Below are 17,284 nucleotides of genomic sequence, written 5' to 3' on the forward strand. Positions count from 1 at the left end.
TCTTTTGGGTGTCTCTTCACTCACATCATGCCTGCACAACAATTTACCATTAAAACGAGCCCTTTGTTTGGTTTTCATAAGTGAAATTGAAATGTTAATTGTGTGCATGATATAATGCCATGGTTATTCAACATCGACAAAATGCACATCAATTTATCCATTAGGAGTTTCAGTTACCCTCATTAAAATATACATCTGTAGGTTGGAGAGATGGCTCTGTGGTTAAAAGTACTTACTATTCTTTCAAAAGATCTTTGTTTAGTCGCAATACTGACATGGTGGTTCACAACCACCTGTAACTCCAATTCCAGGAGATCCAATGCCTTTTTCTGACCTTGGTGGGCTCATGCATGCAAGTGGTACACATATATATCCTCAGGTACATTATATATATATATATATATATATATATATATATATATATATATATATATATATATATATATATATACTCTTACTGTAACAGTAAAAGAAAACACAATGTTAAATCATTCCGGGAATAATGAGCTCATTTCTATGAGAAGCACACACTTCAAAAGTATCACTGGGGTTACAGACACAAGTGTGGCCACACTCAGATTTTGAATCTCCAGCACCCACATTAAAAGCTGGGTGTGGCCACACTTGTGCCTGTTACCTCAGTCCTTCATGGGGGCGGAGACAGGAGAATTACTGAGGCTTCTTGGCTGCCAGCCTAGTTCCAGGTTCCAGTGTCAGACCCTGTCTTAAATAATATGGCAGAGAATGATAAAGCAGGACATCTGATGTAGTTCTCTATCCTCGAGAATACACAGTCATGTGCAGTTGTACACACATGTGCACATATACCGCATAAACAACAAAAACCAATTAAATGCAAGAGACAAAGGGAATATTTAAATGGAGCTTTCAATGAATCTGGCCCACCTTACGCTTGAAATCATAGAAATATTGTCCTCAATTTTTGTGTCCTTCTATATGAGCAGGTCATCCTGTCGAGAGTGATTTCAAAGGTTAAAGACACATGCAATTCATGCCACATGGCACAAAATAGTAACGATTAAAGTGGTTTTCCAGAAGAGGCATGTACTTCAATGTGTGGTGAAAAAGGATTTTTTTTTTCTTGTTGGGAGGTGGTTTTCAAAAGTGGTTAAAGAATTTTTCTGGAATATTTTTGTCAGGTCCCAAAGAAACTCAGGGCAAATGGCTAACTGTGGCGCCCAATAGCATACAAAGTGCATGCAGGCCTCAGGCTTTCTCTACTGTGCACATACTTGTTAAAGTCCTGGCTCCTTTCAGCACTTCTCACCGGCTTCTCCTTCCCCTTAACCTCTCCATGGCCTGAGCTTCCCTTCCCTCCCCCCATTTTCTGATTCCTATATAACTCTACCATTCCAGCCACAAGATCTCTTTGTCCTCTTGTTTCCCTTGGCCTTCTCTCCTCTCTCTCTTCTCGTTCTCTCACTCTCCCCCATCTCTCTCCCTGTTTTGTCTGCTGGCCATGTCTAGTGGACTACTTTCTCTCCCTGCTCTGGATTCTTCCAGATGCTTCTGGCTGTACTCTCTCTCATATCTACAATAAAAACTGTCTCCTCAATTAGACCTTGGAGTGGTCATGTCCTCATTTTTGTTCAATTTTTTTTTTTACTATCTTTACCCTAACTACTTTAGAATCCACTCCATTCTCCATGCACATTGCCGTGTCGGAGCTAGATTATTTTGCTTCCTGGAGAAATAGTAGGTGGAGTATGCATGCGTTTAGAAAGCTTCCATATCTGCCCTTTTTTTTTCTTTTTTCTTTTTGGTTTTTCAAGACAAGGTTTCTCTGTGTAGTTTTGGTGCCTGACCTGGATCTCACTCTGCAGACCACACTGGCCTTGAATTCACAGAGATCCACCTGGCTTTGCCTCCTGAATGCTGGGATTAAAAGTGTGCATCACTACCACCCGCCCCAGGTCTGCCTTTTTTGAGCTATATCAAGGCAAGCAATCAGTAAGACTAAGAGGATAATTTTATTCCAGAACCAAGGTAGCTTTGTGCTATTTTTAGTGGGAAAAATAAATAGATTTTGTTGTCATGAAAGAAAAAGAATTTCATGCCTCTGACACACATTTTGAATGCTATTTTGAGATTCTAAAGATAGGCAAATATTTACTTACTGTAGAACAGAAAGATGGGCTTATTACTTTAATATAGTTTCTCTGTTGTAACCAGAGGGTGCTGAAAGTCAAATTAACTTTACATACTATTACCTAGATTGTGTATCTGTTCTCTTAGCTGATGCATAGAGTGTCTTAGGAAACACCACCCTTTTTTCTTTAACAAATATTATACAGGGCATAGATTTATTGATTTTAAGTTTGCTGATTCTTTTTCACAGTTTCTAATTATGATTTCAACAGGTATTATCTTTTGATGCCTATGTGGAAGATGAAGTGCCTGATAAAAGGCAAGAAAAGTATAGAATAAGATACTATAAAATCTATTTCTACCCTGAAGATGACACCATTCAAGTAAATGAACCAGAAATGATAAATAGCGGACTGCCTCAAGGTATCTATTTAAAACAGCATTATGATTCTTTTGCTTCTAATTCATGCCTTATATATTGTTTGTCTTTAGCTTTTTGAAAGGACCCAATGCTAATACTTGGGCATCTCAGTTATACACAGCAATGAATATAAAAGTGATGCTAGTCTGTAGTTCCTGATAATAATGTATCATATTTCTTTACCTATAACTTACTTATAACTCAACATAGGCCATTTTTCTCCTCTGCCTGTAGTATGCTAATATAGCAAACTCCTGTGTGTCTGTGAACATGTCATCAAACCTTTTGGTTTCTTTGGCATTACTTCATCACTTCATTACATCATCCAGGATGCTATTGCTTCTCCTTTCTTGGGAGAAAAGAAAGAGTTTCTTCCCTGTAAATTTCAGGGTGCTATTGTTTCTTCTTTCTTGAATTTGCTGCCTGCCATTTGTGTCATCCTGGCTCTCCTTATCTGTAGCTTACTAACACTATTCATGGTAATTATCATGACCTTGATATTTGTTTAACTGTGGTAGTTAGTTTTAGCATTACTGTGAACAATTTCTGATAGAAACAACTTAAGGGAGGATGTACCAGAATTGCTCACTGTTTTAGCTCAGCATTGAGGCACAGGGAGCAGGGAGCATAGTGGAGCAGCTGACATTATGATGATCAGCCAGCAGAGTAGAAAACTAGCAGAGGCCAGGACAAGCTAAGACTGCCAATGATATGCCCAATGACCTACTTCCTTCAATTAGACCCCACTTGCTACAGTTCTACGTCCTCCAAAATGATCTACTCAAGTTTTGAATCCATTAATGGGTTAATTCCTTCATTATGGTCTCAGTTATCCTATTTATTAGGTCAAAACTGTCCTAATCTAATAATTCTGGAAATGCCCTCACAGATGTAACCATGATATGTTTTTCCAGTTTCCTGGTGTTTCTGAGTCCAATCAAATGGGCAAGATTAACTACTATAGTATCTCAACAGAGCCCTGTTCCTTCACTCTATGCATGCCTGTAGTCTTTATCTGTATCCCACTTCTGTTGTAGATGAGAGTTAACCCTGTGGCCACAAAGAAGCTGATATTGGAGATCAAAGGAGGTGACATTTCTTTTAGTGCTATGGTTCTTTCTCTGGAGTGAAGATGCTCTCAAGGGGTAGCAACCAGGACAGGGACAGGACCGACAATTTTTCAAGTGTAAGACAGAGCAGTATAAAGGGATGTTTGTAATAGGAAGACTCAAGTGTTCTTGATAAATGTCTTTGATATCTAAGTGAATGCATTATTTAGATGTTGCTTTTCACTAAGAGCACAGTAGGAATATAGAAGGGTAGTTGAGTATTTGGTCTTGGTGACTTCCTAGTGTCTCTTATTCTCCAAAGAGCCATGATTTTTGACTATGAGAGAGAGAGAGAGAGAGAGAGAGAGAGAGAGAGAGAGAGAGAGAGAGAGAGAGAGAGAGAGAGAGAGAGAGGAGAGATGTTTTTGGAGTATTGCCACCTGCAATATTTCAGACTTTGAAACTTCCCTCTCTGACTACAATCTCTATCATTTTTCCTTTCCCCATTTCCTCATACTTAACCTACTATCCTGTTCTTGATTTTCAGCAAAATACACATCCATGTCTTTTCTCTTTGCTGTTACTCAAACTTAATGGTGTTCTCATTGTTTGATTATGGGAATGGGACAATGGCTTACCATGGACTCCCTGTCTATAATTTCCATTTCACTCATTAGCTGTTCTTTATGTGGCAGCTTAGATAGTACCTTGAAGTAGTGCTGGCCTCCAAGAAGTATGTAGACAGACTCTCCCACAGACCAACAAAGAAAAGGATCATGGGCCAAATTTAAATGAGTGAGTCACATAATGCATTAAAATAATTTAAAATGCATTGCGAGGGCTGGGAATGTAGCTTAGTTATAAAGCCCTTGCCCAGCACATGCAAGGCCCTGGTTTCCATCTCCCACACTGCAAAATCAAACCAACTAACCAAACAGACTGATATTGGGGGAAAATGCAGTGAGTAGCAGGGGAAAGACACTTTGGACCAAGTGTAAATTGAAGAAAAGTGTACTCTGTCTGAGCACTGGGGCACACAGTAACCCCCACACCTCCACTCTGTGAGCCTTGCTAGCAAGTAGTGTGGTTTACAGACCAATATTGAGGGTTAAACAAGGAGAACTACAGACAGGAGGAGCTTTGGGCCAAAGGTTCACACTTACTCAGATGGATCAATATGAGGATGTGTATGCTTGACCACAGCATGAGCTCTCCAGTAGTCCTACTGATTAGTAATAGGTTTTGTGTTTCTTGGGCAGAGTGCACTTGGGGCCAAAATGGATGTCACCAATGAATGAGTGGCCGAATTAAGGTCTCATGAATATTGAGTACTCATGAATATTTAGTGACTTGTATATTTAGTGTACATGAATATTTAGAGCCCAGGTGCCTCATATATATTTAATATTTACTGGAAGTTCATTGTTTTAGTCTTTCCATCCTTCCTTTCTATATTTAATACATACATTTCCTACTTGTTATATCTTATGACTTCTTCCCATGTTGAGTAAGATTTTTGCTTACTAACTACTTATTTAGGCCTAATTAATTCCTCTATAGTGATTTAAAGAGGAAATTGGGGTGTATTCAGGCTTCTGAAAAAAATCAAGGATTTTTTTTTTTTTGCCTGATAGTGTAGCTTTATTGTGTCTGGTATATGGAATGATGAATTTGGAGCCAGTCAACACTGACTGCCGAGAGGTATTTGGTGAATACCTATCTTTGTAAAGCCAAGAATGGAGGATAGAACATGAAGTTTGTTGCTGTGGTGTGTTGAGAGGCATTACACCTTCAAAGGACTGTTGTGACATCTACATGATGATACTCACCAGGCAGTTAGAACCTTGTAGGGAAAAATAAAACCAAGACTAGAAACCAGGATTGGGAATCAAGCACCCAGATTATAACCAGAATCAGCCCGTTTCCTTTTTTTTCCGAGAGTGAGCAGCCACATTACTCTGCATCTCAGCTCCTACACTCTCTATTCTCTGATCAATATTAATGATTGTACGGTAAATATTTTAATAAATACAAAGATACATTAAAAATAAAAAAGGGTCAAGCAGTGGTGGCACATGCCTTTAATCCCAGCACTTGGGAGGCAGAGGCAGAAGGATCTCTGTGAGTTCAAGGCCAACCTGGCCTACAGAGTGAGATCCAGGACAGCCAGAGCTGTTATACAGAGAAACCCTGTCTCGAAAGATCAAAAATAAATAAATAAAATTTAAAGAAGGTTTTCACAGGCTTCAAGGGTAAACATGGGACATTTTATTTTGTGAAGGGACAAGCAGTTTTAGACTACTGGGGATCATTTTTTCAAATGTAAAAAAGTATTTAAAAATTGGCAAGGCCGGGTGTAGTGGTGCACACACAAGACAGAAGCAGGCCAGAGTTCAAGGCTAGCCTGGTCTATGTAGTTAGCTTCAATACAACCAAGACTCTGTAGAGAGACCTTGTCTCAAACAACCAAACAAAAACCCAATAATAACAACAAAATAATCAGCAAATATATATTAGAAATGTTTGAAATATTGAACATAAAGAGAATATTACAACATTTTATTTTTGTGACTGTGTGTTAGTATTAGGTACATGGACAGTTATTGCTTTAGCAAAAAATACTTTCTAAAGATTTATTTTTATTTGCATTAGTGTTTGCCTGCATGTATATATGTGTACTACATGTATGTCTAGAGCCTGTGTAGCCCAAAGAAAGCATTGAAATCCCCTGGAATTAAATATTGGAGTTAAAGATAGTTGTGAGCTGCCATGTGGGAGCTGGGAAATGAATTTGTGTCCTCTGCAATAGCATGATGTGCTTTTAACTGCTGAGCTGTCTTTGGCTCTAAAATATTCTTTCTTCCAGGCCTTTCCTTACATATTTTGCTCTGGTGTTCCCTAACCAAGCTTTGTTTACTTTTGGATTACCTTTCCTACTGTGACACACTTGCACAAATAGGGGACTTGACATTACAATATACCCCAAACTTGGATTATTTGCTTGGATTGTTTGATTTTATTATTACTTGTGCATGTGTGCAGGCATATTTGTTTGTGGAGGGAGGCCACAGATGAACTTCAAGTTCTTCTTTCAATTTTTTTCCTTATTTTTTATTATCGTTTTTGAAACATAGTCTAACTATGTATCTGTGGATATGGCCCGGAATTTGATATGTAGACCAGGGTGGTCTTGAACTCATGGAGATCCCCCTTGCCTCTGCCTCCTGAGTCTTGGAATTAAAGATGTATGGCACCATGCCTGGCCACCTTACTTTTTGACACAGGCTCTCTAATTGAACCTGGAGCTCACTGATTCATCTAGGCTAGCTGGCCAGCAAGCCTCAGGGATCTTTCTGTCATCACCGCTATAGCTCTGGGATCTAGACATGTGCTACCATGCCCAGTTTTCTTTTGTTTTGTTTTGAATATGGTTGTTAAGGATTGGAACTTGGGTCCTCAAGCTTGCATGACAAGATTTTTACCTATTGAGCCTTCTCCCCACCCTGTTCTTTATTAAGGTTTTAGATAAAAACTTACATTCTTGAAGTTTAGTGGCCCTTGTCTAGTACTTTTTTATTTCATGAAACTAAGAACTGTCAAATGCAACCTCTACAAGGATTTTAGAAAACTATATTTTTCTTAATTTCAGAGCTCACAAAAGCTGATTTTCATGGCAAGTCATAATGATTTACTTGAAAATTATTTTTATGTGAGGAGGAAGGAATCTTATTCATAAAGACTTAGGGGAAAGAACCCTGAGCAAAAGACTATTTTAAATGTCCCTGAAAAAAATCAGTACTTCTGGTTGGCTTATTGTGACATTTTGTTGGTGAAGATGCAGCTCAGAGGTTGTGGACAGTGTACACAGTAATCACACTGTATAATGATATTGAGTTTGTCAACAGAGTGGAGAAACCTGGTGGGCTGTAACAAATCCTATCAAAAACAAGCACAAATAACCACTCTGCCATCAGGTTCTGTTTACAGAGAGACCCATTTCTCTTGAAATATTTAATATGATTGTCATTGAGCAAGGTCTACTTAGGCAGTGAATAATTTGAAAACTCATTTAAATGCCTTCTTTAGGCTTTCTTAAGTAATCTAGGAAAAGAAAGTAGACTTGATGAGCTAATGGCTTATGAGCTAATGGCTTAGAGCAGGTAGTCATTGTGTCTTGAGTTGCCTGCTCCTGCCTCTCATGCACCTGCGGGTCCTAAGGAAGAAGAGGCTTGGGGTCAAGGTTAGGTGTTATGTACTGATTGTGTTCCTGTTTGCTCTACATGGTTTTGATATTTTTCCAATTTACTGAGAGGCCAGATGCACTTATTCCATGTGGACCTTACAGTTAAGTAATCAGTGCAGCTGGATAAATTGTAATTCCCAAATACATACCATTTTAGTTGTCTCTACTATGTTTTATTTTTCTTTTATAGAGTGTAGGGAGGTTGGGATAGCCTAGAAACAAAAAGAGGCATCTATTAGGGTGGTTCAAAAATATGCATTCAGTTTACTTGCAGCTTCTATTCAAAATAGTGTATTGTAATATATTAGTTCTTGTTGACAAAGAAATTTGTGTATATTATGAGTCAAATAAGTGATTGTCACAGTTTAAGACTTGCTTGAATTTCTTGTCAAGACATATCCCTCTTTTAGGTTATATAATATTATATTTATAGAATTTGTTACCTTTGTGCTGGAATGTAGCTAAAACAATTTTACATCAGGCCAGGAATGTCAGGTAAACTCAGAAGCTTAACCCTACTCATCCAATAGAATAATTGTCAGTCCAGTACCATCATGTCCAAACTAATCTATGTTAAAGTAAAAGACAATGATTAGAAACATAGCATGATTTCTGGCATGTTTCAGACCAGTCAGTCTCAGTTAGGGACTCATAAGTTTTGATACTGCAGACCTGCAGTTGAGAACTGGATTTTATGTGGTTGTTAGTACAGCCTTGGTTAAGAATAGTGATCTATATTAATAGCTTCTTTTGGTTCCTCAACTGAGTAGTATTTCTTATACTTTTTAAAAACAGTAATTTGCTTGAATGAAACAAATGTGTTTACAAACTAAATTCCTCATTTGTATGCTATGCATTTGTATCAGGCATATTCTATATCTAAGTATTTTATCCCATAAACTAGAGGTGGACAGCAGTGGGGTTGCCAGATAAAATGTGAGCTGAACAGTTAAATTTGAATTTCAGGTAAGGAGTGAAATTTTTAGTATAACCACATCCCAAATACTGCATGGAATATACTATAATTGTTTTTCTGTAATTCAGATTTAATTGGGCACTCTGAATCTGGTATCCTAGGAGGGTAAACACTGGGGCAGGAATTATAAATGAATGGAACAACATAGAATTTAAAAATGAAAGGGTCTGAGGAGATAGCACTGTCAGTAAAGTGCTTGCTACAGCAGCACAAAGATGTGAGTAAGGATCCCCCATCAATCCATACAAGAAGCCAGCCATGGTGGTGCACATCTGTAATCCTAGCACTGGGAAAGCAGAGACAAAAGATATCACTGGATCTTGCTAGCCAGCTTTTCTTATCAGTTCAGTGAGTTCCAGGTTCAGTGAGAGACATGTTCTTAAAAAAATTAGAAAGCAATAGACAAAGATATCTGATACTACATCTTATTAAGCCTTGATGCAGGGGGGAAGGGCTTGATTCTGCTTCAACTGAATGCACCAGGCTTTGCTAAGACCCCATGGGAGGCCTTACCCTTTTGGAGGAGGGTAAGCTGGGGGTGGGGGAAGGCTGGGGGAGAGCGGGAGGAGGGATGAGTGGGAGGTTCAGTGTTGGGGTTCAGCCCTGACCTATTGAAGGGTCCTTTGAAGGGGGGAGTGAGAAATTGAGAAATAATAGAAAGAAATATAGATGTAGATGAAGAAAAAAGATAGGGACATAGGATAGCTTCGGGAGGGCCCTGGGTCAATATCCAGAAGCCTTGATTTTATTAATGATGGGCTTTTTATACATCAGCAAGGGGAGGGACAAAAGACCTCACCCTTTCAAAGTTGAGGTATAAAGTACTAACAAGTATAGACCCTTCAAAACATCTGGTAACCATGCCTTTGGTCAAATCATCCTATTATGCAGCCCTGCTGAGCAAAGCAAACTCAGACTTTCTGACCTTTAGTAAGGCCTTACTAGAAAGCCTCTGTAGGCCCCCACAGTATGTACATTCAATTAAAAAATCTTAAATAAAACATAAAATAAAAAATAAGGTATCTGATATTGACCTCTGGCCTACACACACACACACACACACACACACACACACACACACACACACACACACACACACACACCTAGCATGTACTCACAGGTATATGTGCATGCATACAGCACACACACAAATAAAAAATTTTGAGAAAGAATTTATGAGCAGAGGCAAATAAAGATATGTTTATTGCATAGTGACTATTCAATAAATATTGTGGAAGCAATGAGAGATGAAGGAAGGAAGAATGGGAGGTAGTATATAATACTTGTTACATAATGCAGGTATCATCAGTGGTACCAAATGCTTGAGGGATCAGCAGTGGGAAAGCCAGGAGCCACTTAGGAACTTAGAACCTGAGTGGTGCTTCAAAAGTTTCCTCAGTTAAAGGTGGAAGGGAAAGAGAGCACAGCCTAGAGAGATAACATGAAATTAAAATGTGGGAAAGTGGTAGAACAAGAAACTGGGAGGTATTTGGGAATAGATCATAGAATGGGTGGTGGAAACTAGACACAAAGGTAGCAATGCAAGAGGATGTTACAGAATTTACTAGGCTGTATTTTTGCATTGATGAAATGGTTAATGGAGACTTGCATATGGTTATTAAGTTATTTCACATTCTATTGAAAGATGTAGGATATTTAACATTTTGTTCATTCATTGCTAGGTATGTGTCAGTATCAGTATATGAAAAAGTTATTCTTATAAAATTCATACTCCAAAGGTGATATTTTAGAAAAATAACAGTAAAACTAGAATAGTCACTTTAGTGGATGAACAAAGTAAACACAAGAGAAGGGATGATGATCTGCCATATCTGATCACTAGATATAAATTTAGTAGACACAATGACAAGAGCAATTCCATTTTTATATTCATTCACTTAAATATTATCTTGTTCACTCTAGGTATGCAATGTTACTGAAATAAAGTAGATATACTTGCAAGAGTGATTGGAATAAATATCAGACATTTAATTCTGAAAGGTGAATTCTACAAAGCTGAATTTAGTGTTATGAGCAAAATTTAAGGCAGGTCCTATCTGAATGCCATGGAAACATGTTAAACATAAATGGATATATGGCCACTTTGGTCTCTACCAAAGGGAACAGTTAGAAAGCTAAAGCTTGCATAGCTTGCATAGTCAGATAGCAGGGATATAGCTTTTAAAATATTAAAAGGGAGAGATGAGGACAAACTGGAAGACAAGCACTTGATGTATGTTCCAGCTAGCTTTATGGGACAGCTGAGAAGATAAACACCTGAAAAGTTAAAGGGCAGACATGGTGCTTTCATCTCTTCTATTTTTGTGGGTGACATTTTTATTTATTTACATTAATGACTTCAAATGCTCTTCAGTGTGTGCCAAAGACATGGCATCCTGCCCATTTCTTTGGTATTCTAGAGCAAACTCCTACTTTTAGAGTTCTTGCCATTTATCATGGAAAACTATAAACATGCAAATCCTAATAAATAGTTGTTATAATCCCTAGAGGACACAGTTGAGAGATCACAGGAATATATGACTGAAAGCTCTCATTTCAAATGGTCTACATTGGGTTTCTGATTCATGCAGTATTGTGACATTAGGCTTTTTTGTCAGTAAATTTTTCTTGTTTTTTTTTAATAGACCTGCTTTCTGTTTCCATCCCATAGATTATCAAGACTATTTTCTGTTACTATTTTCCTGGTATTTTCAAAAGCGTCTGATGGAGGCTGAGATAAGGAAGCTGTGAGGTCTGAGATGCAGGCTCTGGAGGGATGGAAATGCTGTGATGAAGGGATTGTTGCAGTTAGGCAGGTGACTGGTTCTGGAAATTAGTCCTTAGAAGGGGGACAGGCTGATTTGAAAGAGCAGCTCCACCATCAATTTCTCTTCTTTTCCTTGTGGCTGGCATCTCTCTAGTCCATTTTGATTCAATTTTGCCTGTGGATCTTCCTCTTTTCCTTCACTTAAGTATTTTCTGGATGATGTTCAGTGAGATATAACTCAGTGAAAACTGTGGAAAATAATGGTGTTTTGCCAGTCTGATATCTAACTTCAAAATGCTTTTCTCTCATTTGTTAGGGTATAACATTCTAGACACTTAGACATTCTTAGCTTTAATTTCTCGTCTATGAAGTGAACATTGATGCCTCGTATACTGTCGGTCTCAGGTATTATAGAGGATTAGATAAGAAACTATCAATGAAAGGGCTATTATGGTGATTGTGGTTATTGTTTAGATGCACTGTAGTCTACTTCATACCTTGAAAGTGATAATATTCCTATCCAGAGTCTTACTTAAAAAGCATAGCTCATTTGAATTTTTATAATGAAGTACAAATTGTAAGTATATGCATTACTTATTTTTTTATTGCTGAGATAAAACACAATGACCAAGGCAGCTACAGAAGAAAGGTTTACTTGAGCTTATAGTTCCAGAGAGCTAGAGTTCATGATGGTGGAGTGAAGAAAAGGTAGCAGAAAGGAAGTTGAGTGCTCATATCTTGAACAACAAGCACAAAGCAGAACTAATTCAAAACCTGCCTCCAGTAACGTACTTCCTCCAACAAGGCCATACTTCCTAAATCTCCCAAATAGTGCCATCAGTTGGGGACAAAGTATTCAAATGCCCAAGACTATGGGGGACATTTATTATTCAAATCATCACAGTATAGATGTAAGTTTTGTACTTGTATATGTAGTATGTATGTGCAAGTGCATATGTGTGCATATGTGTTTGCATGTGTAGGTGAGGTCAATGCCAGTTATCTTCCCTGTTCTCTCTCTGTTTATTGAGGCAGGCTCTCTCACTGAACCCACAGCTCACAGATTTGGTCTAATCTAGCCAGCTTGCCCTATGTATCCCATCTCTGCTTCCCAAGTTCTGGGATTACAGGCAGCTGCCACTCCTGCCAGCCATTTTGTGGGTTCAGGGATCCAGACTCTGATCCTCACATTTGTGGAACAAGTGCTTTATTCACTGAGACATTTCTTTCCCTAGTTCCATAAATGAAAGTTTTGAAGAAGCTCCAAATAGTTGAGTATTTAATAACCTGCCACAATGCAAGTATTTTTAAAGAGATATACAATAGTTCCTGGAAATATCTGAAGTGCCCATCCTTTTATAGATTTTAAGTATGCAATTTGTTCTAAATGTCTAATCTTGAATGATTAAATAATTTGCATACTGTTTTCAATGGCATGAATTAAAGGCTAATTGAAGTATAATTCTTTGCAGTAAAATTATATCATCTTTTATGTAGTACATTTAAAAATAGTCTATGCCAGTTCTAATTTTATAGTTTTATTATTTTAATTTAATGTACCAAGTAATTAAAAATTGCTATGTAGAAAAGATGAAAATGATTTTACTTCATTTCTCCTCAACAACTTGAAAGGATAAGTGGAGTAATGGATCAGAGCCCAACACAGTTCCTGGCACATAAAGATTATTCATTAACTGTTCTTTAATGAACAAGAATGAATAAGTTTTAAGTATTTCTAGATTTTGAGAAAAGGCAGGATTCTCAATACTGTATACAATACAAAGAAGGTAAGTTGACATCTTTATATTAAAATGCGTCCATACTGAGGTCACAGAAGCCGTGTGTTACTGGATCATTAATAACTTGGCGTGGTCTGGTTCTTTCTTCCTTTGCTCTGAGGGTAGATTCTCAGGCCTAAATCAGTTACACATGTTGAGAGGCAACACTGCGGGAGTAGTTTTCATTTCTGTGTATCTTGATGTACTACTCTTTGCTCAGTGCTTGCTCTTCAAGACTGTTTGTATACATAGACAGCTTTGGAAAGACACAGATGGCCTTGCTTTCTAGTGCATGTTGGCTTATAGCCTTGGAATACAGAGGCAGTGCTTCCCTGCCACAAAGGGCAGACATGTTCATTGTAGGACTACTAACTGCCGAGTAGGACTACTAACTGCCCACAGAAGGTTTAGGTTTCCTAAAGTAAGGGTTCTTCTCTTGTTGTGCCACTTGTGTCTGCTCGTGTCATCTCATCCTCATTCTATCTCCCAAGGGGAACTTGGGAACTGAGACTGAGGAAACTGGCTCAAAAAGGGATGGCCTCTTTTGCTCCTGTTCACTTATGTTGAACAACAAACTATCCTTTTGTCTGTACCAGGAAGAAAACGAGCAACATAGGGTTGTTTATGAAAGATGTGATGAAATCAGAATACTGGCTGAAACTGTGAAGTCTCTAGCAATCCTTGTTTGATGGAGGTAGTTGGGTGAAGATAGGCAGAAGTAATGGAGGAAGGAAGAATAAGTTTCTAAATGAAAAAGGGTTCTATGACGTTTCCAAGCAGTGTAAAGTCATTCATGCTTATTGAGGCTGTAAATCACAGTGTTGGCACATATAAATTAAAGCTATTAGTTTGTTTACTTATATATTGGCTTTTTGAGCCAAGCATATGCCTTTTTATGAGCACTTTACTTTGGGGCCTTAATGCCTTGTTTAGTTGAATTCATTGAGTTTCATCTAGTAACTTAAAGCAAGCCTATTTATTGTAGGAAAAGTACATGACAGAGTGGCATTTTTGCTCACTGTGCTAACTCCATTGTATCCATTCCTGTCTTCTAGTCTTTGTGGTTTATAAAAATACTTTCCTAGCAACACTTAGGAAACTCAAATGTCATTATCAGGCTAATCAGAGATCTCTAGACCTAAGAAGTCTTGGTTCACTTTTACTTGAGTGTGACTGTATAATGCTGCCTCCTAGAAATGACCCCTTTCCCATTACCCCACTGCAGGGAAGCATGGAAGGTGGTTGCTGAGATATACTATAACTTCTTGCTAGCCACATGGTTAAAAAAACTGTGTGTTATTTATCCCTCAGGCACTTCTATCAGGCGCCATCGGATTCCTCTCCCACCTCCGGATGATGATCTGTTTTATACTGTGTTTCACTTTAATATCAACACAGCTGTTGTCTTCTATGGGCGCAAGTTCAAGATTTATGATTGTGATACATTCACAAAAAATTTTCTAAAGAAAATAGGAATCAAACTTAATCCTCCAGAACCACGTCCAGTAGATCCCTACATGAAGATGCGGAGAGAGGTGAGAATTGATACATCTGTGACTTCTTATTCAGAGACTTGGTGAACGATGCTGGCACTCTTGCTGCAAATATAGAGGATTTTTGAAACCATATTTATGAGAGCTGTCGTGTTCTTTGGATAGAAGGGAAGACTAAATGGTAGCCACAGAACAGGAATGACCTCCCACACCCCTCCTTGCAAGCTCCCTTCACCCTCACCCTCAGTTCTTTTTGGGAACCTCCTTTTTAGCTATAGGAGTATTTAGTGAGCTGCTTAGGTGAGATAATGTTGAGGAGCCCATAATTAATTTTGTGGCCACCAATAGTATGTGAGTTAAACCCATATTTCTTCTGCTTATGTTTTCTGGGTTTAGTTGCCTATCTCTGGCTGGAAAAAAATCTTTCTTCTGTGCTACTGATTAAATAAACCAAACCTTGAACATTTTCTTCCTTCTTGGAACTCTGTGAGACTGGATGCTGAAATATTCTCAAAGAGTGAAGTAGCCATGATTTTTATTTCTCCTAGTAATAAAACAAGAATGCATTTAAAATATGATGCTGTTGTAAGGCGCAAAGAGTCAGTGTTATTGTTCTGCAGTTTTTTGAACTGATCCCTTGACCCTAGTTTTCTATTTACCAGAAGGCTCTGAATACCTAGAAGGCTCTGCATACCCAGAGGACGTTAAATATCCAAAAGAAGAAGTATCATTTGTTAGATTGCCTACCTAACCAGGCTCTGTATTGGGACTAAAATGGAAATCTCTGGATTCTTACCTTGATTTTCATTATTGTCATTTGTTTCCCTTTTTATTTTTTTTTAGTTTTTTTATTTATTCATTTATAGATTCTTGAGACAGATAGTCACTATAATAGCACAGACTAGTATTGAATTCACTGTGTAACTCAGGCTGACCTTGAACTTACTGTGCTCCTGATTCTTAAATGCTGAGATTGCAGATGTGTACTACCATTCCTCACTATTTTTTGTTATTGTTAACATATAACTGCACATGGCCAAATATACAGGCATTAAATATACTTTGGAGTGAGTCTTAACTTGCATTCAAACTATGATATTGAGCAGTTCCTTACTCCCTCCTCCCAGTAAATCCCCTCATGAATTTTTCTAATCAGTCCTTCTCTCCACTCAAGGATAACTACTCTTCTCATTGCTATCTCCATTAATTAGTTTCCTCTAATTTTTACTGTTTTCAAACCTTATAATTCCTTTCCTTTCAAAATAACAAAATTTTAAATGATTCTGTTTTTTATCTCTCATTAAAAACTATGTGTAGGATCATCCCCTGTACCTGCCTCTTAGCCTCAGCAGAATTATTCTTTGATGTTGTAGGCATACAATCCTCCTGTGAAGTATATGTATTATTAATCCTGGAATATCTAAGGTAAAATGACTTTGTACCACTGTAAAAGGAGATTTTTAGGTTTGGACTCATTTTTACATCTTTTATATGTCCTGGATGATAAATACAAAGTCTTTAGAAGCCACAGAGGAATCTGAAGGAAAAAGATCCCTAGAGTTACTGCTTCTTGCATATGGCTATATGCATTCACTAAGAGTTATTATTATAGGTAGTGATTGTGAATGATGGTATAGTATATAACTATACCATCATATACTTCATATTTCATAGACTACTGTTAGATTTTATAGATTTTCAAAGAAGAAAAAGTTTGTGCCAAGAATTGGAAATAAAACAAGGACAGGCAAATATTTTAAATAATTTCCTTCCAGACTGTGAGAACCATTTTAGCATTCCATTAGGGCAAAGAAAATTCATTAATAAATATAGGAATCTAGGGAAATTAAAAGTTTAATAAGAGGCTTTTACATAGAATTTTATGGATTTAGATTTAGTTCTTAAGTGTTTGCTACCTTGATATGTAAACTTAAACTGCTTTGCTTAAACTGAACAGGATCTTAATGGTATATAATCAATAAAGCATTTCTTAGCAGTCTTATACATTAAAAGCATTTTAATTAATGGAAACAGAGGTCTCATAATTTCAATTAAATATTAAAGATAAAGCTTGAAGAGCCTCTATAAAGCTGTTGTGTTTTCCTCTTGAGATAAACATGTACCAAACCACTCTAGATAGACACAGTGTTTCAGGAATTTATAGAACAATTATATAACTTAATTCAAATGTTTTGTATATAATAACATTTCCCAAGTGAATCCTTCATTATATAACAATATCATTTGCTTATATCAGATAGAATAGAGGCAGCTATACTCTAAGACAGGGCTAAGAGGTGTCAAATTGAAGGAAAGATGCACCAAGAAGACCATGGAGGAGAGTCCAGCCAAAGAGGGTTTCTTTGTGGACTCTTGGAAGGTCTCCATTTGCTCTGCTCCTCTTTCCACTGGGCTTCCATTTCCTGGATGTCTGAAGTTGTTTGAACA

The 17,284-nt window shown here is 37.6% G+C and overlaps 1 protein-coding gene across 1 annotated transcript in view; it reads left to right on the forward strand.

The window, feature by feature from the left end:
• Positions 1 to 17,284, forward strand: part of Efhc2 (EF-hand domain containing 2) — a 177,183-nt gene that overhangs the window by 70,200 nt on the left and 89,699 nt on the right. The window contains exons 3-4 of the mRNA XM_006976872.3: positions 2,382 to 2,532; positions 14,655 to 14,878. Coding sequence (XP_006976934.1) covers positions 2,382 to 2,532; positions 14,655 to 14,878 — 375 coding nt within the window. The remainder of the gene's footprint in view (positions 1 to 2,381; positions 2,533 to 14,654; positions 14,879 to 17,284) is intronic.

The sequence above is a fragment of the Peromyscus maniculatus genome, chromosome X, assembly GCF_049852395.1.
Source record: "Peromyscus maniculatus bairdii isolate BWxNUB_F1_BW_parent chromosome X, HU_Pman_BW_mat_3.1, whole genome shotgun sequence".
In the NCBI taxonomy this organism is placed as follows: domain Eukaryota; kingdom Metazoa; phylum Chordata; class Mammalia; order Rodentia; family Cricetidae; genus Peromyscus; species Peromyscus maniculatus.